An 18,407-nucleotide genomic window follows, 5' to 3' on the forward strand; every position below is an offset into this window, starting at 1 on the left:
AACGTTGTAGATGTTATTTAAGAATAAATCAGGGCTTTTCGCTTTTTTTGGTCATATATGTTTTATTACATATATTTGTCCTCTACATTTAACCCATCCCTGGGGAGCAGTTAGGGGTTAGGAGACTTGCTCAACATCCCACAACGATGGCCCGCTTTTTCTTTTTACAAAGAAATGTGGAAGTTTGAGACGAAAGTCCTGATTAATGTTAGACTTTTAAAACTGGTTTCATTCAGTTTGATTTAAAAGTAAAGCGTATGGTAACAGAATTATGAAAAATTGCGGAAAGTATTTTTTGTTGACGTTTAGATATAAAAAGTAAATAAAATAAAATAAAGTGACGTCACCGCCCTCAAGGGGAAGCAGAGAGTGAGCTTCCGGTTCACACAGAAGAAGAAGAGAAAGAAGAAGAAGAAGAAGAAGAAGACAACGCAACACGCGTAAACCTTTGTGAGTCCGCGCCTCAATGTGTGGTTGTTTTACAGTCACAGTGTGTTTGTGTATCTGTGTGAGAGAGAGGACTTCCAGCTGGGGCATTACCCTCCGTTACCCGAAAAATAGCGACTAAAGTCGGACTGATGGCAGCGGCAGGAACCGCTACACACGGAGGAGAAGGAGAGGAGGACACATCACAACTACTGTTCCCTAAAGGTACACAACACAACACACACACACCACAACTACTGTTCTTTATGGGCTTATGCTACGAAGCTAGATTATTATATTTTGGATTAATCTCCGTTAGCGGGCTTCACCTATCCAAACATTCCCTGTCAGAGAGAAGCTGTCCTACGAATCTCGATTACAACAAGCTAATTTAAGCCAAGTGATTTCTTCCTCGGTACATGCGCGCTCACATATAAGGGGTGGAGATTGCAGCGTCTGACCAATCAATGGAGAACCTGGCAGAGCAACTGTCTTTACAATGGAGGAACAGCTAATGATCTTAAACAAATATAATTAATTTAAATCCATGATAACAGTGAAGAGCAACAGTGTTAGAGCAACGTACCAGGAGGCGGAGCTTTTATACTTGCTCAGATTAGATCCACTTCATAAAATGGTCCTGATCAGGTTAGGGGTTGCTTAAGTTTAAAATTATGAATAATTAAAATTTATTATTTAAACCAAAAACAACCCTGTTACAGAAAAAGCAGGAATGAAAGAACCCAGGCAGGAAGCTGCTGACACTGTTAATGCGTAAAAGTACGAGATTATTTATGATATTATTCCTTTGGATGATAAACGGACAGCGCTTCACTTTATTACAGCACACACGTTTTACTATTCAAGTAGACCTATTTATCACACACACACACTGGGATGAGAGCACATTGTTTCACTGTCTGTAGTATGTTCCTGCTGATGCTGTCAGCCTCACTATAGCTTATGAAGGAAGGAATTAATTAATTATCGTGCATACGAAGACACAGGCTTCATCAGCTGACTATAGATCAGTCCATCAGATATAAATCTATATGTTTCCTAAAGGATGTCATCAGTAAATGAAAGGATTGTATTAATGTCTAAATATTCTCTCTCCTGTCAGCGTCAGATCAGATCCACACAGTGACGTGTTCACACATCACCTTTTATCAGACAGCTCGCTTTTTAAGAGAACTGATTGGTCAGGAGGCAGGATTTTAGCACTCGCTAAGATCCTAGCAGGAACAAAATCAGCTCCCGACCAGGTTAGTCGTTCAGCCTAAGTTACCATGGTGATTAGACATTAGGTAGTTTCATAGGACAGCACACACTGATTAAATCCTGGAAGTTAGCGCGATATGGCCGTAAAGGTATACAACACACACACACACACAACTACTGTTCTCTAAGGTCCTGTACTATGAAGCTGGATAAGTATATCCCGTTATGTGTGTGATATCTGTACTATGACGCAGGACATAAACATGTGCACTAACCCAGGTGATTTCAACCTGGCTACGTGTGCACTCCTGTGATGGGGCGGAGTTAGCAGCATCAGACCAATCACAATCACAGAGAAACTGTGTATAGCAACTTGCGTTACAATTGAGAAACAATTCTTTAAAAATATGAAGAAAGCAGGAAGAAAATAACACAGACAGGAAGTGATGACACTGTTTATGATGATCAATATTAATCCATGCACTCTGTTCACGTTCACTTTATTACCTTTGTGTCACAGTGTGTGCATTCTCATAGTGTGTGTGTGTTTGTGCGTGTGTGTCAGAGTTTGAGGGGGCGGAGTCTCTGCTGAACTCAGAGGTCCACATGCTGTTGGAACACAGGAAGCAGCAGAACGAGAGTGCTGAGGACGAACAGGAGCTGTCTGAGGTTTTTATGAAGACGCTCAACTACACGGCACGATTCAGTCGCTTTAAGAACAGAGAGACCATCACCGCTGTACGCAGGCACACACACACACACACACACACACACACACACACACACACACAACCATGATTCAGTCGCTTTAAGAACCGAGAGACCATCACCGTTGTTTACAGGTACACACACAGCTAGTTCTAACCCTGATATTTCTGTGTGTGTTCAGTCTGTTGCTGCAGAAGAAGCTTCATAAGTTTGAGTTAGCCAGTTTAGCTAACCTGTGTCCAGAAGCTGCTGAGGAAGCTAAAGCTCTGATACCAAGGTAAACACAACACCACTGATTAATTAACCATTCATTAGTTAATTACTATTTATGTTCATCATTGCTCTGATAAATAAGTTCATTGTTATTAATTTGACATATAGATGATTTATGAAGCTGGGACAGTTACACTGAAATCACAACAGATTACATCACCAGAGCTTTAATATGTCTGTTAACCCTCAGTAACAAAACACTATTTGTGAAACAATGAATTGCCAACCAACAAATGATTATTGATGATCATGATTTTATATAATTTTACCAGTAAACAGACTGGGAGGGCTGGTCAGTCCTTCACTGTTTCACAGCATCACTGCTGTTCTGCTCAAACTGGTGTCTGTGTTAACTGATGACCAGCTAACACTCAGTCACCAGTTAACATGATCACCAGCTGCTGTAGAACACCACTGAGTCCCAGTAGCATCACACAGTGTGACTGTTGGCTAATGCTAACTAGTTAGCACTCAGTCAGAGGGACAAAGCCTCATGATCTCTGATTCAGGTTTAATTAAGTCTGAGTTTGTGCTGCTGGTTCCAGTTTAGAGGGTCGCTTTGAGGACGAGGAGCTGCAGCAGATCCTGGACGATATCCAGACCAAGAGGAGCTTCCAGTACTGAGACCAGAACCAGGACCAGCCCTTCACAATAAGAGATTTTAGTTTGTTTATGTGTTTGTTTACAGAGGAGAATAAACAATTGTTTCTTTGGTGATTCACTGACCCCTGAGGTGGACTCACTCTCTGGTCTGTTATGGATCAGATGTTGATGCAGTAGGCAGCCGTGGCCCCATTCTGGTCCAGGTCCAATAGAGCCTCAGGCAGGACTCCGGCTGTGGTGGACACCATCCTCACTGAGCTGGTCCTGAATAGGTGTCTCTCATAGTCCTGCAGCTGTCTCCAGAACCCTGCGTTGGGTCTGATGAAGGGTCTCTGGTCCAGAACCCGTTCATGGGCCTGACGCAGACTCAGACCTTCAGACCTGCAGCAGAGACCAGGACCAGAACAGGACAACAGGTGTTAGTGTCACAGAATGTCACATTAACACATTTTTCCGTAATACTCACCTCATGAGGACGGCCATGACCAGAGCTGCTGAGCGGCTCCGACCAGCCGTGCAGTGGACCAGCGTGGATCCGCTCCGGTTCTGCTGGATCCGCTCGCAGACGGGATCAAAGTAATGGTCCAGGGGCTCGTGGGGCCGATCCTGGACCGGGACGTGGATGAACTGGAGGCCGGGGATTCGCGGGTAGGTCACATGGTCCAGTCCACTACAGTTCACTATCAGAGTCACCTTCCTGCTGCGCAGAACGGCCTCGCTCACAGCAGAGTCCAGATCAGACAGGAAGAGCCCGGCCGAGACCTCACAGACCCGCATGGTCTACAGAACCAGGAGGAAGGAGAATAATAATATAAACACACACAGTCACTTTCTGCTCAGAAACAAACCAAATCCTCAACATGTTTAAACTCCAGCTTTACCTCATGGTGTTTCACTTCAACTCGTCATTGTCATCAAACATTCATCAACTCAAAATACAGACTTGCACAGATTTTTATATAATCAACAATAAAAACATATCTAATGATTGCTTTAAGGCATGTGTGTCAAACTCAAGGCTCGGGGGCCAAATCCGTCCCTTCAGAGCATCTGATTCGGCCCCCAGGAGAACAAGAAAATGACAGAGAAAACAAATCTTTGTGTAAATCACCAAATAATTCAGTTGTAAATTGTTGTTGGAAGAACTCTTTATTTATTTTTTCCAAATGTCCTGCAATTTTTCTCAAATTATTCCACAAAATCTCCCCAAATTAAATACAATTTGGTCAGCAAAAAAAAAAAAAAATCAAAGGACATTTAAGTATCTGTTTCTTTTTGCTTAGATATTGTTAATGTTTTACATACTTTGTCTAATTTATAACTGGAAGTGCAAACTTGGGCACATTAATGTTAAAATTGTTAGTTTTCCAACCTAAAACCTGTGGCTCGTATGATCAAACTGGTGAGTATTTGGTTCTTGAACTAAAATATGTTTAACACCCCTGTTTTAAGGCCAGCATCCAAGTAGGTTACCAGTTAAATCGGAACACCATCACTTTAACTCAGAGGTTCCCAACCTTTTTCTTGTCGCGACTCCATTTTTATATCACAAAATGTTTTGTGGTATAAAAATGGTTTTGTTTCTGTTTTTTGATCATTTCTGTAATACTGTGTTGCAAACACATCCCAGCTCAGATATTTTTATACTGCATTTTATTTTAACTTCATACAGTATTTGACAAAGTGAAAGTAGAGAAATATAATTGTTTGAGGTTGTGTCTGGTGTTTTACTTTGAAAAAGAATAATCGGTAACACAAAGTTTTATCCACAAGGCTGACATTACACCGTCATTATCTGTCTTTAGCATGAATAAGTGTTTTGCTAAATTATGACACTTTTGGAGCTATGTTGGCATTTTTTGGGTTAGGTGGGGTGATCGAGTGGGGTTAGGGTAACTCCTTTTTAATGCTATTGACATGTGTCAAAATGTCATACTAGTGACAGCGTAATGTCAACCTTTATGTATAAAACTTCAAGTAAAGTGTTACCGAATAATAATTTGAGCTGTATTGGTTAATATTTGTATAAAATTAATAAAACACACTGGGGTCACGACCCCAAGGTTGAAAACTCCTGCTCTAAGAACATTGTTGCAATCAAAAGATTAATTCATTTTTATTTTTATTAAAAAATATAATTTTAATGAGCATTTTTTGTATATTATTACAAAACACTTCATTTGTAAATGATCACAAGTTGCCGTCTCTGTATTCTGTCGGTTCTTTCTAAAACAATTTTTAAAAAGTTTTACATGCAGAGAATGTTTGTGAACATCTGAGATCAGCAGCGACCAAAATATTATTTGTCAAAAGTGGGATTCGAACCCACGCCTCCAGAGGAAATCACAACCTGACCGTAGCGCCTTAGACCGCTCAGCAACAGACATGTTTCAACTCTGATGGGGAAGTGAAACTGAAACCATTACCACCAGAATAAACCCGTGACTAAACCATACCGTGTTGGTCACGTGACACAGAACAAGTCCAGACAAGTCAGGAATTCAGTTCAGTTCGACGAAGCTCGAGCTCACGGTTTTTCACCTTTTGACCACCGATCACACGGAACACGAACCGACGGTAAGAGGAAACGGACAGGTATCGGTAACCTTCAAAATAAGGCCTCAGAGCTTCGAAGTAAAAGCGTTAACGACCAGTCTTAGTACTTCAGAATAAAAGCTTTGTAAGGTAAAATATTCTCAGGGGACTCAAGAGTATTTCAGAATAAAAGTCTGTTTTTGAGGACTTCAGGGTAAAATCAGATAGATCTGCTGCTGCCGCTAGTTTGATGTTTTATTTTGAAAACAGGATGTGTAATCTTTAACATGAATTGAAAAATAAGCTCTATAATTTTTAGGATTTTGATCCATCTCAAAGATGCAAAACCAGAACTCAGAGAAGAAGTTGGTTCTCCCACAAGTTCGATACCACCCATCCATCCAGAACCAGAGCACCACAACGAGAACCACGACAGGAACCACAACGAGAACCACGACAGGAACCACAGCCAGGACCAGAACAAATAGTGGAAAATCAACCGGAACCAGAAACACAAGCAGAGCTCAGCCAAACCAGAACATCAGACCTGACAGAAGAACAGATGATGACCCAGAAGAGACCGGTTCAGCTCCGAGTCCAGACCCAGTCCAGGACTTGGGTCCAAAGGGCGTTGAAGCCCTCCCCTCCCCTGGTCTGGTATTATTCCGGTCGTCCCTGGACCCACGTGATGTGGAGCAGGTGGAGGTTCTGACCAGAGGACAGAGAACCAACCCAGCCTGGTTCTCCTGGAGGAAGAACCGGATCACGGCATCCATTGCTCACCAGATCACTCACAGCCGATTCGCTAACGGAACCAGCAAAACTCCGCCCCTTTCCTACCTGTCTGCTATCACAGGTAAGACGCCCCCACAGAATAATCTTAGCCTGGATCATCAGAACCTAATCTGTGAGACCTCAGGTGAGGCCAAACCGGTTCAGACCAGAGCAATGGACTGGGGTGTCAGGATGGAGGCGGAGGCCGTGGACAGCTACCAGGTGACTTTTATTCTGAAACACAGGGTTTTACTTTGAAACGTGGAGCTCATAATCGGCGATGTCATTATTATTGATGATGTCACTGGTTATGTCACCATCAGAAACTGAAGTCTGCGTCCCTGCGGCGCCGCGTCTCCATCCTGTCGTGCGGCCTCTTTGTTGACGCCCACCGGCCCTGGTTGGCTGCCAGTCCTGACGGCATCGTGACGGACAGCGTCAGCGGCCAATGGCTGAGCTGCCTGGAGGTGAAGTGTCCGTACAAACACAGAAACACACGGGTAGAGGACGCCTGCAGGGACGACGCACACTTCTGTCTGGAGATACTGGACCAGGACGCCGAGGTAGACCAAAGTCAGGATCATTAGAGTCAGGGTCATTAAAGTCAGGGTCATTAAAATCTGGAATCGTGACTATTGTCAGGGTCATTAAAGTCAGGATAAATAAAGACAAGATATTAGAGTCAGGATAATTAAAGTCAGTGTTGTGATTAAAGTCAGTATCATTAAAGTCAAGGTCAATAAAGTCAGGATCATGTGACTTAAGTCAGGATTATTAAAGTCTGAATCATGTGACTAAAGTTTTGATCAATAAAGTCAGGATCATTAGAGTCAGGATCATTAAAGTCAGGAATCATGTGACTAAAGTTAGGATCAATAAAATCAGGATCATTCGAGTCAGGGTCATTCAAATCTGGAATCGTGACTGTCAGGGTCATTAAAGTCAGGATAAATAAAGACAAGATATTAGAGTCAGGATCATTAAAGTCAGGAATCATGTGACTAAAGTCAGAATAATTAAAGTCAGAATGATGTGATTAAAGTCAGGATCATTAAAGTCAAGGTCAATAAAGTCAGGATCATGTGACTAATGTCAGGATAATTAAAGTCAGGATGACGATAGTGTGATTTGTGTGTCTCTGTGCAGCCCCCGGTGTATGTGCTGAAACGGTCCCATCAGTACTTCACACAGGTCCAGGTCCAGCTGGCGGTCACTGGTCTGCACAAAGCCGACTTTGTTGTTTACACCCTGAAGGAGACGGCCATCGTCCCAGTGACCTTTGACCCCTCGCTGTGGGAGGACACCGTGTCCAAACTGGAGACGTTCTACAGAGACGCCGTCCTCCCTCACATCGACCCCATGATGCAAAGAGTCCAAGCTGCGGAACTGTAGACCTCCAGGATCATTCAGGGTTAACTCAAAGCAGGTTTATTTTGTTTGGGATTTCGAGGATGTAATCCAGGTTTATTTGAACCTGATTTACCTAAAATATTTGAGTTTAAGTTTCAGTTTAATTATGAGTCAGTTTTACTCAAACCAGTAGTTTTAAGAAAATACAAATTTTAGTTTGACAGAATAAGTTAAAGATGTACAAAACCACTTTTTTTATGATAATAAATGTTTTATCAAATCTAATTTTCTGAGACACTGAATTTTTATGTTTTCATTTTCTGTGAGACATATATAAATATATATAGCTATATACTGTATATAAAGGCTTGAAATATTTCACACTGTCATGAGTCTTTTTTATAGATGGGTTTGCCTTTCTGAAATGAAACCTTTTCATGATAATCTAATGTTTTTAACATTATCAGTCACTTAGAATTGCCTAAAGCTGCCTGGGCCTGGCCATTTTAACAAATCGATAACGATAATTACAGCCTTAAGTGGTTCCCTTAATCCCTCAAACTGGGATTAAGGGAATCACTGATCAGAATATAGCAGCAGAGTTTTATAGATCAGGTTAATGTAAACCAGGTTTAGCATATTTTAAACCACTCCCATAGACACTCACCAGATGGATCCTCATAGATCCTGGTCCTGAACGTGGATCGGAGAAACGGATCTGTGAACAGGAGAAGAAGAGTCTCTGTGCTCAGCAGCGCTACTTGCAGGAGCTAACAGCTAATAGCTCCAAAAGCTAACAGAGCTAAAGGCTAACAGAAAAAAACTGAGCTAATAGCTAAAGGCTAACAAAACTAATGGAGCTAAAGGCTAACGTTAGCATGAGGCAGGTTGTACTGCAGGATGAAATAAACCAAGCTTTTCTCTGATATCATGACTTTATTCATCAATGACCTCCTGTTAAAATGTCCAATCAGTTGCTCGCACACAGTTCAGAGGAGCTGATTGGCTGAAAGTGTCCATGGGGGGTGGGGCCTACAGGTAGCCCTCCTTCCTGAACTGCTCGTGCAGGATGTCGCGGTATTCGTCAAAGCCTCCGTCGATCCTACGTACGCTGCCGTTCTCACACACCCACAGCTCCCTGCACACCAACCTGATCAGACGCTCGTCATGGGACACCAGGATGACTCCGCCCTGGAAGTGACATCACATACACATGAGATGCTCACACAGTCACACACACAGTCACACTCACTAACACTCACTCTGAACTTGCTGAGAGCCTTGGCCAGAGCCTCGATAGTCTCCATGTCCAGGTGATTGGTCGGCTCGTCCAGGACGTAAAAGTTTGGACTAAAAACAGGAAATGACATCATGTCATCGTTACCGGTTTGTGATGACATCAGTACTAACTAGTTAGCAGTAGCTGGTCTCAGAGACTCACTCTGGAAATCTGCTGGTGTCTTACAGCAGTTGGTGATCATGTTAACTGGTGATTGAGTGTGAGCTGGTCATCACTTAACACAGACACCAGTTTGAGCATAACAGCAGTGAAGCTCGACCAACTCTACTAGTCTGTTTAATGATTTATACTGGTCTTACAGGCTTTTAAGGTGAATTCCTCAGTGAATGTGACATTAATGAAGTAATGTTGATGACAATGTGAACGTGTCTGTTTTTGTTCTTTCAGGATTCAGTGAGTCATGATGAGGTTTATGTGTGGTTGTCATAGTTACCATGGCATGGTCATCTGTGCAAAGGCCACACGGCTCTTCTGCCCCCCCGACAGGCTGGCCACCGGCCGGGTGGCCAGTTCACCCGTTATACCATAACCACCCAGCTGGTGGCGGTACTCTTCTTCTGTACGACCTAAACACACACACACACACACACACACACACACACAGTCAACTATAGCCACAGGATGCATCTGTAGTTGACGATGAGGTTGCCGTGGTTACCAGGGAACCTGTTGAGCAGCAGCTCCACAGAGCAGACGTTCAGGTCCAGCTGGTCCACGTGATGCTGACTGAAGTATCCGATCTTTAGGTTCCTAAGGAGACGTGGAGGTCAGTGATGATGTCACAGGTACACATACATTATGGCTGTGTTGAAGATGTCATCCTAACGTACTACTCATACTAAGTGTGACGTCTAAATGAGTATGTAGTGCATCCATATTAGATAGTATGAAAAGCTTGAGTATGTGAGAGATACCAGGTTGTATACTATATGGGGACATTTTTTAAGTATGCACGGTGAGCACACTAGTTACACTCAACTGTCCCATGATGCATTGGGAGGTGAATGTAAAATGGTCCTGGGACTGGCTTCAAGCTAAAAATTAAACTCCGCTTTTCCAAAATAAAAGCATCTCTTCTTGTCTTCAATTAGTTTTTTTATTTTTAAGTTTTGTAAATAGGGCTCTTATTTTGAAGTTAACAGGAAGTTTAATCAGTAGATCAATGGAGGGTCTCTGAAAATGTGTGAGTGAAATGCGTCTACGAGAGTTTTATGAATCAAATGAGCACATGTCGATATTCTACTTGGTCACTTTCTCACTAAATTTTTTTTCAGAACTTTCAAAGTAAAGGTTGAAAATCAACAGAGATATTTAGCCTCAGTGTATTTCAGGTTTTTAATGCTGTAGGTTCCAAATGCATCTTGGGAAACGTGGAAGTATACTTTAGTGGAAACGCTCATCATCCTAATCATACTATAGTATATACGAGACAGTATATATTCATTGAGTTTGTAGTAGATAGTATGTCAGTGTGCGTCATGGTGGACGTGCTTAGTGCTGATTGGTCCATAGCTCACCTGTGAGCCTGTCGGACTCCGTTAACCGGCGTTAACTCGCCCATCAGCAGCTTCAGAGCCGTCGTTTTTCCTGCTCCGTTCTCTCCCACCTGAGGACAAACACGCACACACATGTTAATCCCTGCATGTTGTTTCTAAATTAACTTCCGAAATGTATGAAGGCTGATTAGTGCCACATAAGCTCTGAGTGTCGTTGTTCCCTGATCATATGCTGGTCTTGGTTGTCTGTGAGAAAATGTGAAAGTGCTGGTTGACTTTGTGGCACTAACAGACCTCCGTACATATATACAGTACGTACGATGCAGATTCGAGACTCGAGATCTGCGGACAGGTTGAGGCCTTTGAAGAGCGGTCTATCTGGGCTGTAGAAGAACTCCACCTCATCCAGCTGGAGGATGGGAGGAGACAACTTCTCAAAGTTATCAGGAAACCTGCAGCAGACACAAGGAGAGTGAAGAAGAAGAGCCAACACCATAGGGCAGAGTATGGAGGGGGCAGAGCTTCACCTCAGTGTGACCTCAGTCTCCTTCTCGATTGGCTTTAACTCCGGTCTGTGAAGAAGACACACACACACACGCACACAAAATGTGAAACCTACACACACACACACGCACAATGTGAAACCCACACACACACAAAACTCACAGTTTTTCCAGTAGTTTGAGTTTACTCTGAACCTGAGCAGCTCTGTTAGCATTGTACCGGAACCTGTCGATGAACACCTACACACACAGACACAGACAGACACAGACACACAGACACAGACATTATCACAGTTGTCCATGGCCCTCACTCTTAACCCACCAACAGAGTTTTTTTTAATGTGTCTGTACTTGGATGTGTCGTCTGTACGGTGGAGTAAATTACATTTTTAAATTACAATTACATCTTCAGTTATCCATGTTCAACTAAAACTCAATTATGATTACATTGACTGGCATTTTTTCCAATTACAATTAAAGTTACAATTATTATTTTTCCCTTGAAATTCTAATTACAAAGGCAACATTTTTTATATATTGTATATATATGTTTTATTATGCAATTACAATTATAATTGACTCCAACCCTGGTGGTCTGTACCTGGATGTGTTGTCTGTACTGCAGCTGAGCTTCGTACTCTCTTTGCTGGTTCTTCAATCTGTCTTCTTTGGTTTTGATAAAGTTTTCATAGTTGCCGCGGTAACCGTCTAGCCTCTGGGAGTGAAGGTGGACGATGTCGGTAACCACGGCGTTCAGGAAGTTCCTGTCATGGGAAACGACCAAGATGGTGGACTGCCACGTCTGAGGAGGGACGGACACGCTTGAGTTAGAACACACATAGCTCACAGCTAATGGCTAACAGAGCTAATAGCTAACACAGCTCACAGCAGGAGTCCCACCTGAAGGTAATCCTCCAACCACAGGATGGCTCGAACATCCAACATGTTGGTCGGCTCTGAAAAACAACAACAACGTTTAGAGTCAAACCAACAACACACTGCAGCACATCACTAAGTATGCATCATCATAGCAACCACAGCCTCAGACTCACCGTCCAGTAGCAGGAGGTCTGGCCTGCAAACACACACACATTTATAATATTTCATAACAAATATAATTAATAATAATTACATTTCTAATAACATTAATTATGTCATCTGAGGCTCCGCCCACCTGGCAAACAGGGCCCTGGCAAGAGCGAGTCTCATCCTCCATCCTCCAGAGAACTCCCTGAACATACACACAGTTACTGACTGTCTGTGATTAACTGGCACGCGCACACGCACTCACCGCGTCTGCTGCTGTTGCATTCTGGGAGAAAAGCCCAGACCTGCCAGGATGACCGAGGCTCTGATTGGAGGAGACACACATGAGTCAAAGCACAGCTAAGCTAACTGTTTGGGGGTAGTCATGGTTACCGAGCCGGAGCTTTGTCTGCTTCGATCTCCTCCAGCTTCCCGTAAATCTCTGACAGCCGCACGCTCTCAGTGCCCTCAGCGCTGAGAGGAAAGCACATGGTCAGAGGAGGCAAAACTATAAAGCACACAGTCAGAGGGGTGGGGCTATGTTCGTAGGGTCTTACGTTCCGTTGGCGATGCGAGCGTTCAGCGTGCGTTCTTCGTCCAGTAGCCCCTCCCTCGTGGTGTCGCTTTCCAGAACACTCTGCAGCGCCGCTGTGTCGTCTCCAGCCACTTCCTGTTCCACGTGCAGGATTGAGATGTGGGCGGGTACTCGCAGGCTACGGCTCGCTAACATTTTCAGCAGCGTCGTCTTCCCCAAACCGTTACGACCAATCAGACCATACCGGCGGCCCGATGCCAGAGAAAGCTCCGCCCCCTGCAGTAGAACCCTGTGAACATGAACCAATCAGCTGGCTGCTCACGGTCACATGACGTCCTCTGACCTGTGATGACATCACCTCTCCCCAAAGGAAACGTCAAAGTTCTCGATACGAATGTCGTAGCTGCGGTTCTTCCCTGATTGGTCGACACGGCTGTCCTTCTTACTGCTCGCCTGACTGGCCGACGCCTCCTCCAGCACCCTGAGGACATGAGGACATGTGATGATGAGGACATGTGATGAGAACATGTGATGAGGACATACTCACAGTGGATTGGAGGACTTCTGAGAATCTTTCTCGTTTCGTCGTTCATGTTTAGCTTTTAGCTTAGCTTCAGCTTTCTCCAATTTCTTAGCATCGACTGTCTGAGGACAGACAGAGACAGGCATATATATAGATATATAGACAGATACAGACAGGTGGTCAGTTGTTTTCAGTGTTGTCTGTAAAATGTTGATAAATAAAGTTTGGACTCACTGAGTTCTGACTCCGTTTCATCATCCAGATGCCTTCAACATCTGTAGTCTGAGGACCTACACATACACACAACTAGTTTTACAGTTGACTAAATTGTGTGTGTGTGTGTGTGTGTGTGTGTGTACCAGTGTCTGCAGAGATCTGAGAGAGTTGAACTGGAGCGTCTAACAGGACCTGCTTCTGAGAACCATCACGACTCCTGAGAACATGGACACGGAGTTAGAACGCACGCACGCACGCACGCACACGCACACGCACACGCACACACACACACACACACACACAGAGACTCACACTCTGAGTGTGTTGAACATCTGGATGCAGATGTTCCTCACTCCCTCTTCGTTCTGACGGTCCTCTGACACTTCCTGTAAAACTCCACCGACCGCCTCAAACACCTCATCTCCGTCCTCAAAGTCTGTCCGACCGCATTCTAACACACCTGGAACCAGAAGTGAAAGTAATGGATTACAAGTACTCACGTTACTGTAATTTAGTTGCTTTTATGGGTACTTGTACTTTTTTGAGTATATTTTTAAATCAGTAATTTTACTTGTGCTTAAGTACATTTTTAAAAGAAGTAAATTAATTAGTTACATTTCTGCACCCAACCGTTAAAGAGTAAATCATTATATTTTGTTTTAAAATGATCAATAGACATTGTGAAACTACAAAAAATGAAATGACTGGACAACAATCGAATCCGACCAATCAGATTAAAAGTAATGTATCACATCATAGCCATAACAGTTTCTTTCATTCTGCTCCAGCCTCATTAACATAGCCCAGTGTGTGTGTGTGTGTGTGTGTGTGTGTGTGTGTGTATATATATATATATATTTATCCTTCATATCAATTTATATTGTTGTTTCTGGTTTGTTCTGCTTTTTTGCTCTTCACACCATCCACCAAGATCAATTCCTTGTATTGTTTATTAAACTGTACTTGGCAAATAAAACTTTTCTCTGATTCTGATTCACTGGTCCATTGTGGACCAGGTTCTGAGGTCAGCATCCTGGAAAACTTTTAATCCAGTTCCCAGTCAGCTGGTCTGCTCACTGGTCAGTTCTGCCGAACCTGCTCAGCATGTCAGACCTGTAAGCCCTGGTACTGGTCCTGGTCCTGGTTGAGCTGCTATAAGCCGGCTCCTAGCCTGTTAGCTGCCCGACTGTCAGGCGGATGTTCTCGGACTGAGGGCACAGTCAGAGCCGGTAACCCGGTGGACCTCCACAGGCCTCTACAAAGCCTCGGCCTGTCCTGAGCTCACTCACCGGTGATGTAGTCGAAGAGTTCTACGTCGATCTCAGGAAACTCAGTCTTCAGGATCTCCACGTAGGTCGCCATGATGCCTACCCTAACCAGCCCTGGCGCGCATGCGTGAACATGCGACAGCATGGTGGGAGGAGCTTATTCTTATTCTTCTCTGTTTTTTTCGGCAGCTTGTTTCCTGACATTAGCACTACCGCCATCCTCTGGACTTCAGCTTCTCCATTATGTCAGCAGAGCGTTTTATTACAAAGTAAACCATTAGATGTTAATTTACCAGTGTCAGTATTTATCAATATGTCAGTATATATCAAAATATAATTATGTCCCTGTTTCCTGTCCTCCTGCTACTGTTTCCATTCTCAAACCTCACTACGAAATACATGTTATATAAACAGAGATAAGCTGCCAGAGCTCATAGAACAGAAAATAAATGTAAATGTTTATCCAATTTAAATGAATTAAATCAATTAAAACAAAATGTCTGCGTTTGGGATACTGACCACTATACTAACGAGGAGCTTGCTAGCTAACCTGTAACTATGGTTATGTAGCCGCTACAGCTAACCAGTAATAATTCGTCGAGTTTTATCCAGACTTAGTTAGACCAGAGTTAGTCTAACATTATCACCAGGCTTCGTTGTCAGTTTCCGTAGTGTAGTGGTTATCACGTTCGCCTCACACGCGAAAGGTCCCCGGTTCGAAACCGGGCGGAAACATAATTTTGTCTTTTTGAAACATTTTTCATTAGATGCTTTCTCCACCTTCACTACATTTACCTCTCAATATTATATTAAACTTTTAAGGGTCACCACATACCTTCTTATCTCATACCAATTCGTACCCATGGCGCTAATCGTTACAAGTTTCCGTAGTGTAGTGGTTATCACGTTCGCCTAACACGCGAAAGGTCCCCGGTTCGAAACCGGGCGGAAACATGTGTAACGTTTGCTATTATTTCGTTTTTTGGGTATTAAAACTGCTGCAGTACATTTCTATGGAGGTGGATTCAAAAAATAAAACATTTAAATGAAAGAAACACATTTCAGCTCAAACACCGTCTAAAACAAGGCAAATCATCACTGACTCCTAAATACAGAGCTTTCCTTCAAGATGATAAGGAGAAGAAAAGTCAGATGAGGAAAATGAGAAATGCGTTGATTTATGAATAAATGTCTCCTTTTGAAAGGTAGACTACCAAAATAAAAGTCAGGCACACATTTCATGGTGTTTGACCGTGAAAAGGGCTCAGACAGTTCTTTACATGTTTAATTAAAAAGACATTAAAGTTGTTTACCTGAGCACGAGAAAGTAATACATGAACGTGATCAACGATTAGTCATCCATTAAACTTTTACTTTCACTTCCTGTTTCCACAGAATAAATGAGCTAACTAAATATGAGCTCAAGGAGGAGGGTCCATGCTGTGATTGGGGGAGGAGCGTTAGACGTGGATAACAATGATTGGTCCGTCCTGCCGTCTCGTTGTCTCTGGTGGATCTTTCCCTTTGCGTTCGTCGCTACGGGTGAACTTGCGTCCGCATTTGTCGCAGGTTCCACCCACAAGTTTCCCACACCATGGGGAAAACCCACCGGGATGTTCTTTTAGGATATTAAACCAGTCCCAATCCTGTAGATTGTATGCAGCTTTCAACTTATCCTGAGTTACCATGACCACTTGTCAACATTGAGCTGTTCTGGTGGACAATTTTCAAACAAACAAACAAATCCTACTTTGCTCACCTTTGAACCAAGCAGCAGCCATGTTGAAAGTCTCAGGTCAATCTGACCCTGATTCGCCGAGATATTTGAGGAACACACACACAAACACAGAATCCTTACTTTATAGATGGATAGATAGATGTTCTTTCTTTTTTTCTGATTTATATTTCTTTGTTTTAATCACTGATTTTTCTATTGTTTTAACATGTAAAATGTTTTTAAGTTTCTTGAAAAGTGCTTTCATATAATAAGTATTATTAATATTATCGGCAAAATAAAAATTGTGATGTATCTTGAATCTTGATATATTGCCCAGATCTACATTGAAGCATTCTCCTGTAACCATAATTACAGAAAAAACTATATTTTTATGCAATTTCTAAGTGCTTTGTACTTTGACATCCTTTAGCTCTTCATTCCTCAGCCTGTACACGGAGCATATAGCCTAATATTAGCCAATGAGAAAATAAACAGAGCATATTGCATACTGATACTTTTTTTTCTTCTGTGTTGTTTTATGGCGGTTGGCAGCCAAAGAAAGGAGCATTACCACCCACTAGGGGTGGGCGATATGGGAAAAATATCATATCACGATTTTTTCTTTGTGAAATCACGATTTTATCAGCCGCAGAGCATTAGAGAAGAGAAACACATGAAGCGTTTTCTCAAGCATATTTCAGCGCTTCAACACTCAGAACTGAAGGAGTTTAACAGACAGACAGACATCTGCACTGAACCTCTGACAGACAGCCGCTAACACGGAGGAAGCAGCACAGCTAACGCTGGGTGTCCGTACACTGGGGGGGAGGGGGAGTGGAGTGTACTTCTGCCCTGTTTAAGCGCTTAATAATCTGTAATGCTGACATGTTGACTAGCAAATGGTGTGATTTGGCAGACAAAAAAACCTGGATGTTCTCTGTATGGACGACAGATATATGACAGACACGGCACCGCAAGGGTTAAAACTACAGACGGTTCTACAATCTCTGTACTTTGGGGAATGGTCGTCATGTTGTAATCCTTAACGATCTAATATCGTCATATCGCACACCCTTACCGCCCACCATACTGATGCTAACCTGGTATTCACACACATAAATCTGGGTGGGCCAGCAGACACCTGAGGGACGCCGTAGGCCCTGTGTTTTATTATTAAAAACCTTTCAACCTATAGTGCACGGGTGTCAAATTCATTTTAGTTCAGGTGAGTTAGTGTATGCATTACTAGAAAACAGCCACACAGAAAGAAAATTATAAAAGGATGTCTAAGTCGACTGTAATTGATTAAAAACACTGCGTTGGCCGGGAATCGAACCCGGGTCAACTGCTTGGAAGGCAGCTATGCTCACCACTATACCACCAACGCCATGAGTGTTATGGTGGTAGTGTTTCCTGATGATGTAATACATTACTGACTTATGCGTCAAACAAACATCCAAGAGTTTCTAGTTGGTTTAATAAACGAATACGTAGTGACAGGAACTATATGGATAACCGCCTATAATCGATGATTAAAAGGTACTGCAATTGAGGGCCGTGTATAGTTAATACTAACTCTTAACTTTTCCCATTCATTCTCAATGGTAAGTCCTTACAGTACAGATGCAGTAAACTTTTTGGACACCGAGCTGAGGTCCATCTCCCTGAAGCCACTTTGGGGGTGTCCAGTCAGACAAGTAATTGGTTTATTATAGTACATATGAAGATGTTGCTTGAATGGAATAAGACAAAGCCACAGTTAAAATATAAATCACATTATTCTTACTGATAATCTAATACTAATATATTGTTTCTTTAACTTGCTGTCACAGATCTTCCACTTGTGGCACCACTGCCTATTGTTGCTTCGAAATTTAAAAGAGAAAATCCTCCAGGGACTGATATCTGTCAGTTACTGATTGAATATTGTATA

The 18,407-nt window shown here is 42.8% G+C and overlaps 4 protein-coding genes and 3 non-coding genes across 10 annotated transcripts; 4 read left to right on the plus strand and 3 right to left on the minus strand.

Annotated features, from left to right (window-relative positions):
* The first annotated feature begins 284 nt into the window (after positions 1-284).
* Positions 285-3,346, plus strand: polr2d (RNA polymerase II subunit D). The gene is made up of 4 exons (XM_028464424.1): positions 285-651; positions 2,213-2,393; positions 2,537-2,632; positions 3,174-3,346. The coding sequence occupies exons 1-4, from the start codon at positions 579-581 to the stop codon at positions 3,250-3,252; spliced, it is 429 nt and encodes a 142-aa protein (XP_028320225.1). The 5' UTR covers positions 285-578; the 3' UTR covers positions 3,253-3,346.
* Positions 2,083-5,882, minus strand: LOC114474257 (dual specificity protein phosphatase 14-like). Of its 2 annotated transcripts, none has more exons than XM_028464423.1 (4): positions 5,688-5,882; positions 3,698-4,011; positions 3,372-3,612; positions 2,083-3,272 (listed from the first exon to the last, which is right to left on the minus strand). In XM_028464423.1, the coding sequence occupies exons 2-3, from the start codon at positions 4,006-4,008 to the stop codon at positions 3,390-3,392; spliced, it is 534 nt and encodes a 177-aa protein (XP_028320224.1). In that variant the 5' UTR covers positions 4,009-4,011; positions 5,688-5,882; the 3' UTR covers positions 2,083-3,272; positions 3,372-3,389. The 2 variants fall into 2 exon arrangements, with proteins under 2 accessions (XP_028320224.1, XP_028320222.1); XM_028464421.1 differs by having other exon boundaries at positions 3,355-3,612; positions 5,688-5,880.
* On the plus strand, positions 5,179-8,175 carry LOC114474256 (uncharacterized). Of its 3 annotated transcripts, XM_028464420.1 has the most exons (5): positions 5,189-5,808; positions 6,086-6,622; positions 6,686-6,762; positions 6,864-7,103; positions 7,687-8,175. In XM_028464420.1, exons 2-5 carry the CDS (start codon positions 6,106-6,108, stop codon positions 7,930-7,932), a joined length of 1,080 nt encoding a protein of 359 aa, XP_028320221.1. In that variant the 5' UTR covers positions 5,189-5,808; positions 6,086-6,105; the 3' UTR covers positions 7,933-8,175. The 3 variants fall into 3 exon arrangements, with proteins under 3 accessions (XP_028320220.1, XP_028320219.1, XP_028320221.1); XM_028464419.1 differs by having other exon boundaries at positions 5,179-5,808; positions 6,106-6,762; XM_028464418.1 differs by having other exon boundaries at positions 5,188-5,808; positions 6,086-6,762.
* A 631-nt stretch (positions 8,176-8,806) lies between these two features.
* abcf3 (ATP-binding cassette, sub-family F (GCN20), member 3) lies at positions 8,807-14,923 on the minus strand. The gene is made up of 21 exons (XM_028464407.1): positions 14,779-14,923; positions 13,802-13,949; positions 13,633-13,706; positions 13,508-13,563; positions 13,298-13,395; positions 13,109-13,231; positions 12,773-13,039; positions 12,609-12,689; positions 12,481-12,540; positions 12,364-12,420; positions 12,242-12,264; positions 12,090-12,145; positions 11,791-11,991; positions 11,353-11,429; positions 11,214-11,258; positions 11,006-11,138; positions 10,708-10,796; positions 9,849-9,940; positions 9,624-9,756; positions 9,153-9,240; positions 8,807-9,081 (listed from the first exon to the last, which is right to left on the minus strand). The coding sequence occupies exons 1-21, from the start codon at positions 14,900-14,902 to the stop codon at positions 8,923-8,925; spliced, it is 2,184 nt and encodes a 727-aa protein (XP_028320208.1). The 5' UTR covers positions 14,903-14,923; the 3' UTR covers positions 8,807-8,922.
* A 496-nt stretch (positions 14,924-15,419) lies between these two features.
* trnav-cac (transfer RNA valine (anticodon CAC)) lies at positions 15,420-15,492 on the plus strand. The gene has a single exon. It is a non-coding gene; the product is annotated as a tRNA-Val (tRNA).
* A 146-nt stretch (positions 15,493-15,638) lies between these two features.
* trnav-aac (transfer RNA valine (anticodon AAC)) lies at positions 15,639-15,711 on the plus strand. Its single transcript has one exon. It is a non-coding gene; the product is annotated as a tRNA-Val (tRNA).
* A 2,078-nt stretch (positions 15,712-17,789) lies between these two features.
* Positions 17,790-17,861, minus strand: trnag-ucc (transfer RNA glycine (anticodon UCC)). The gene has a single exon. It is a non-coding gene; the product is annotated as a tRNA-Gly (tRNA).
* Positions 17,862-18,407: the final 546 nt, after the last annotated feature.

Source organism: Gouania willdenowi, chromosome 13 (genome assembly GCF_900634775.1).
Source record: "Gouania willdenowi chromosome 13, fGouWil2.1, whole genome shotgun sequence".
Classification (NCBI taxonomy): domain Eukaryota; kingdom Metazoa; phylum Chordata; class Actinopteri; order Blenniiformes; family Gobiesocidae; genus Gouania; species Gouania willdenowi.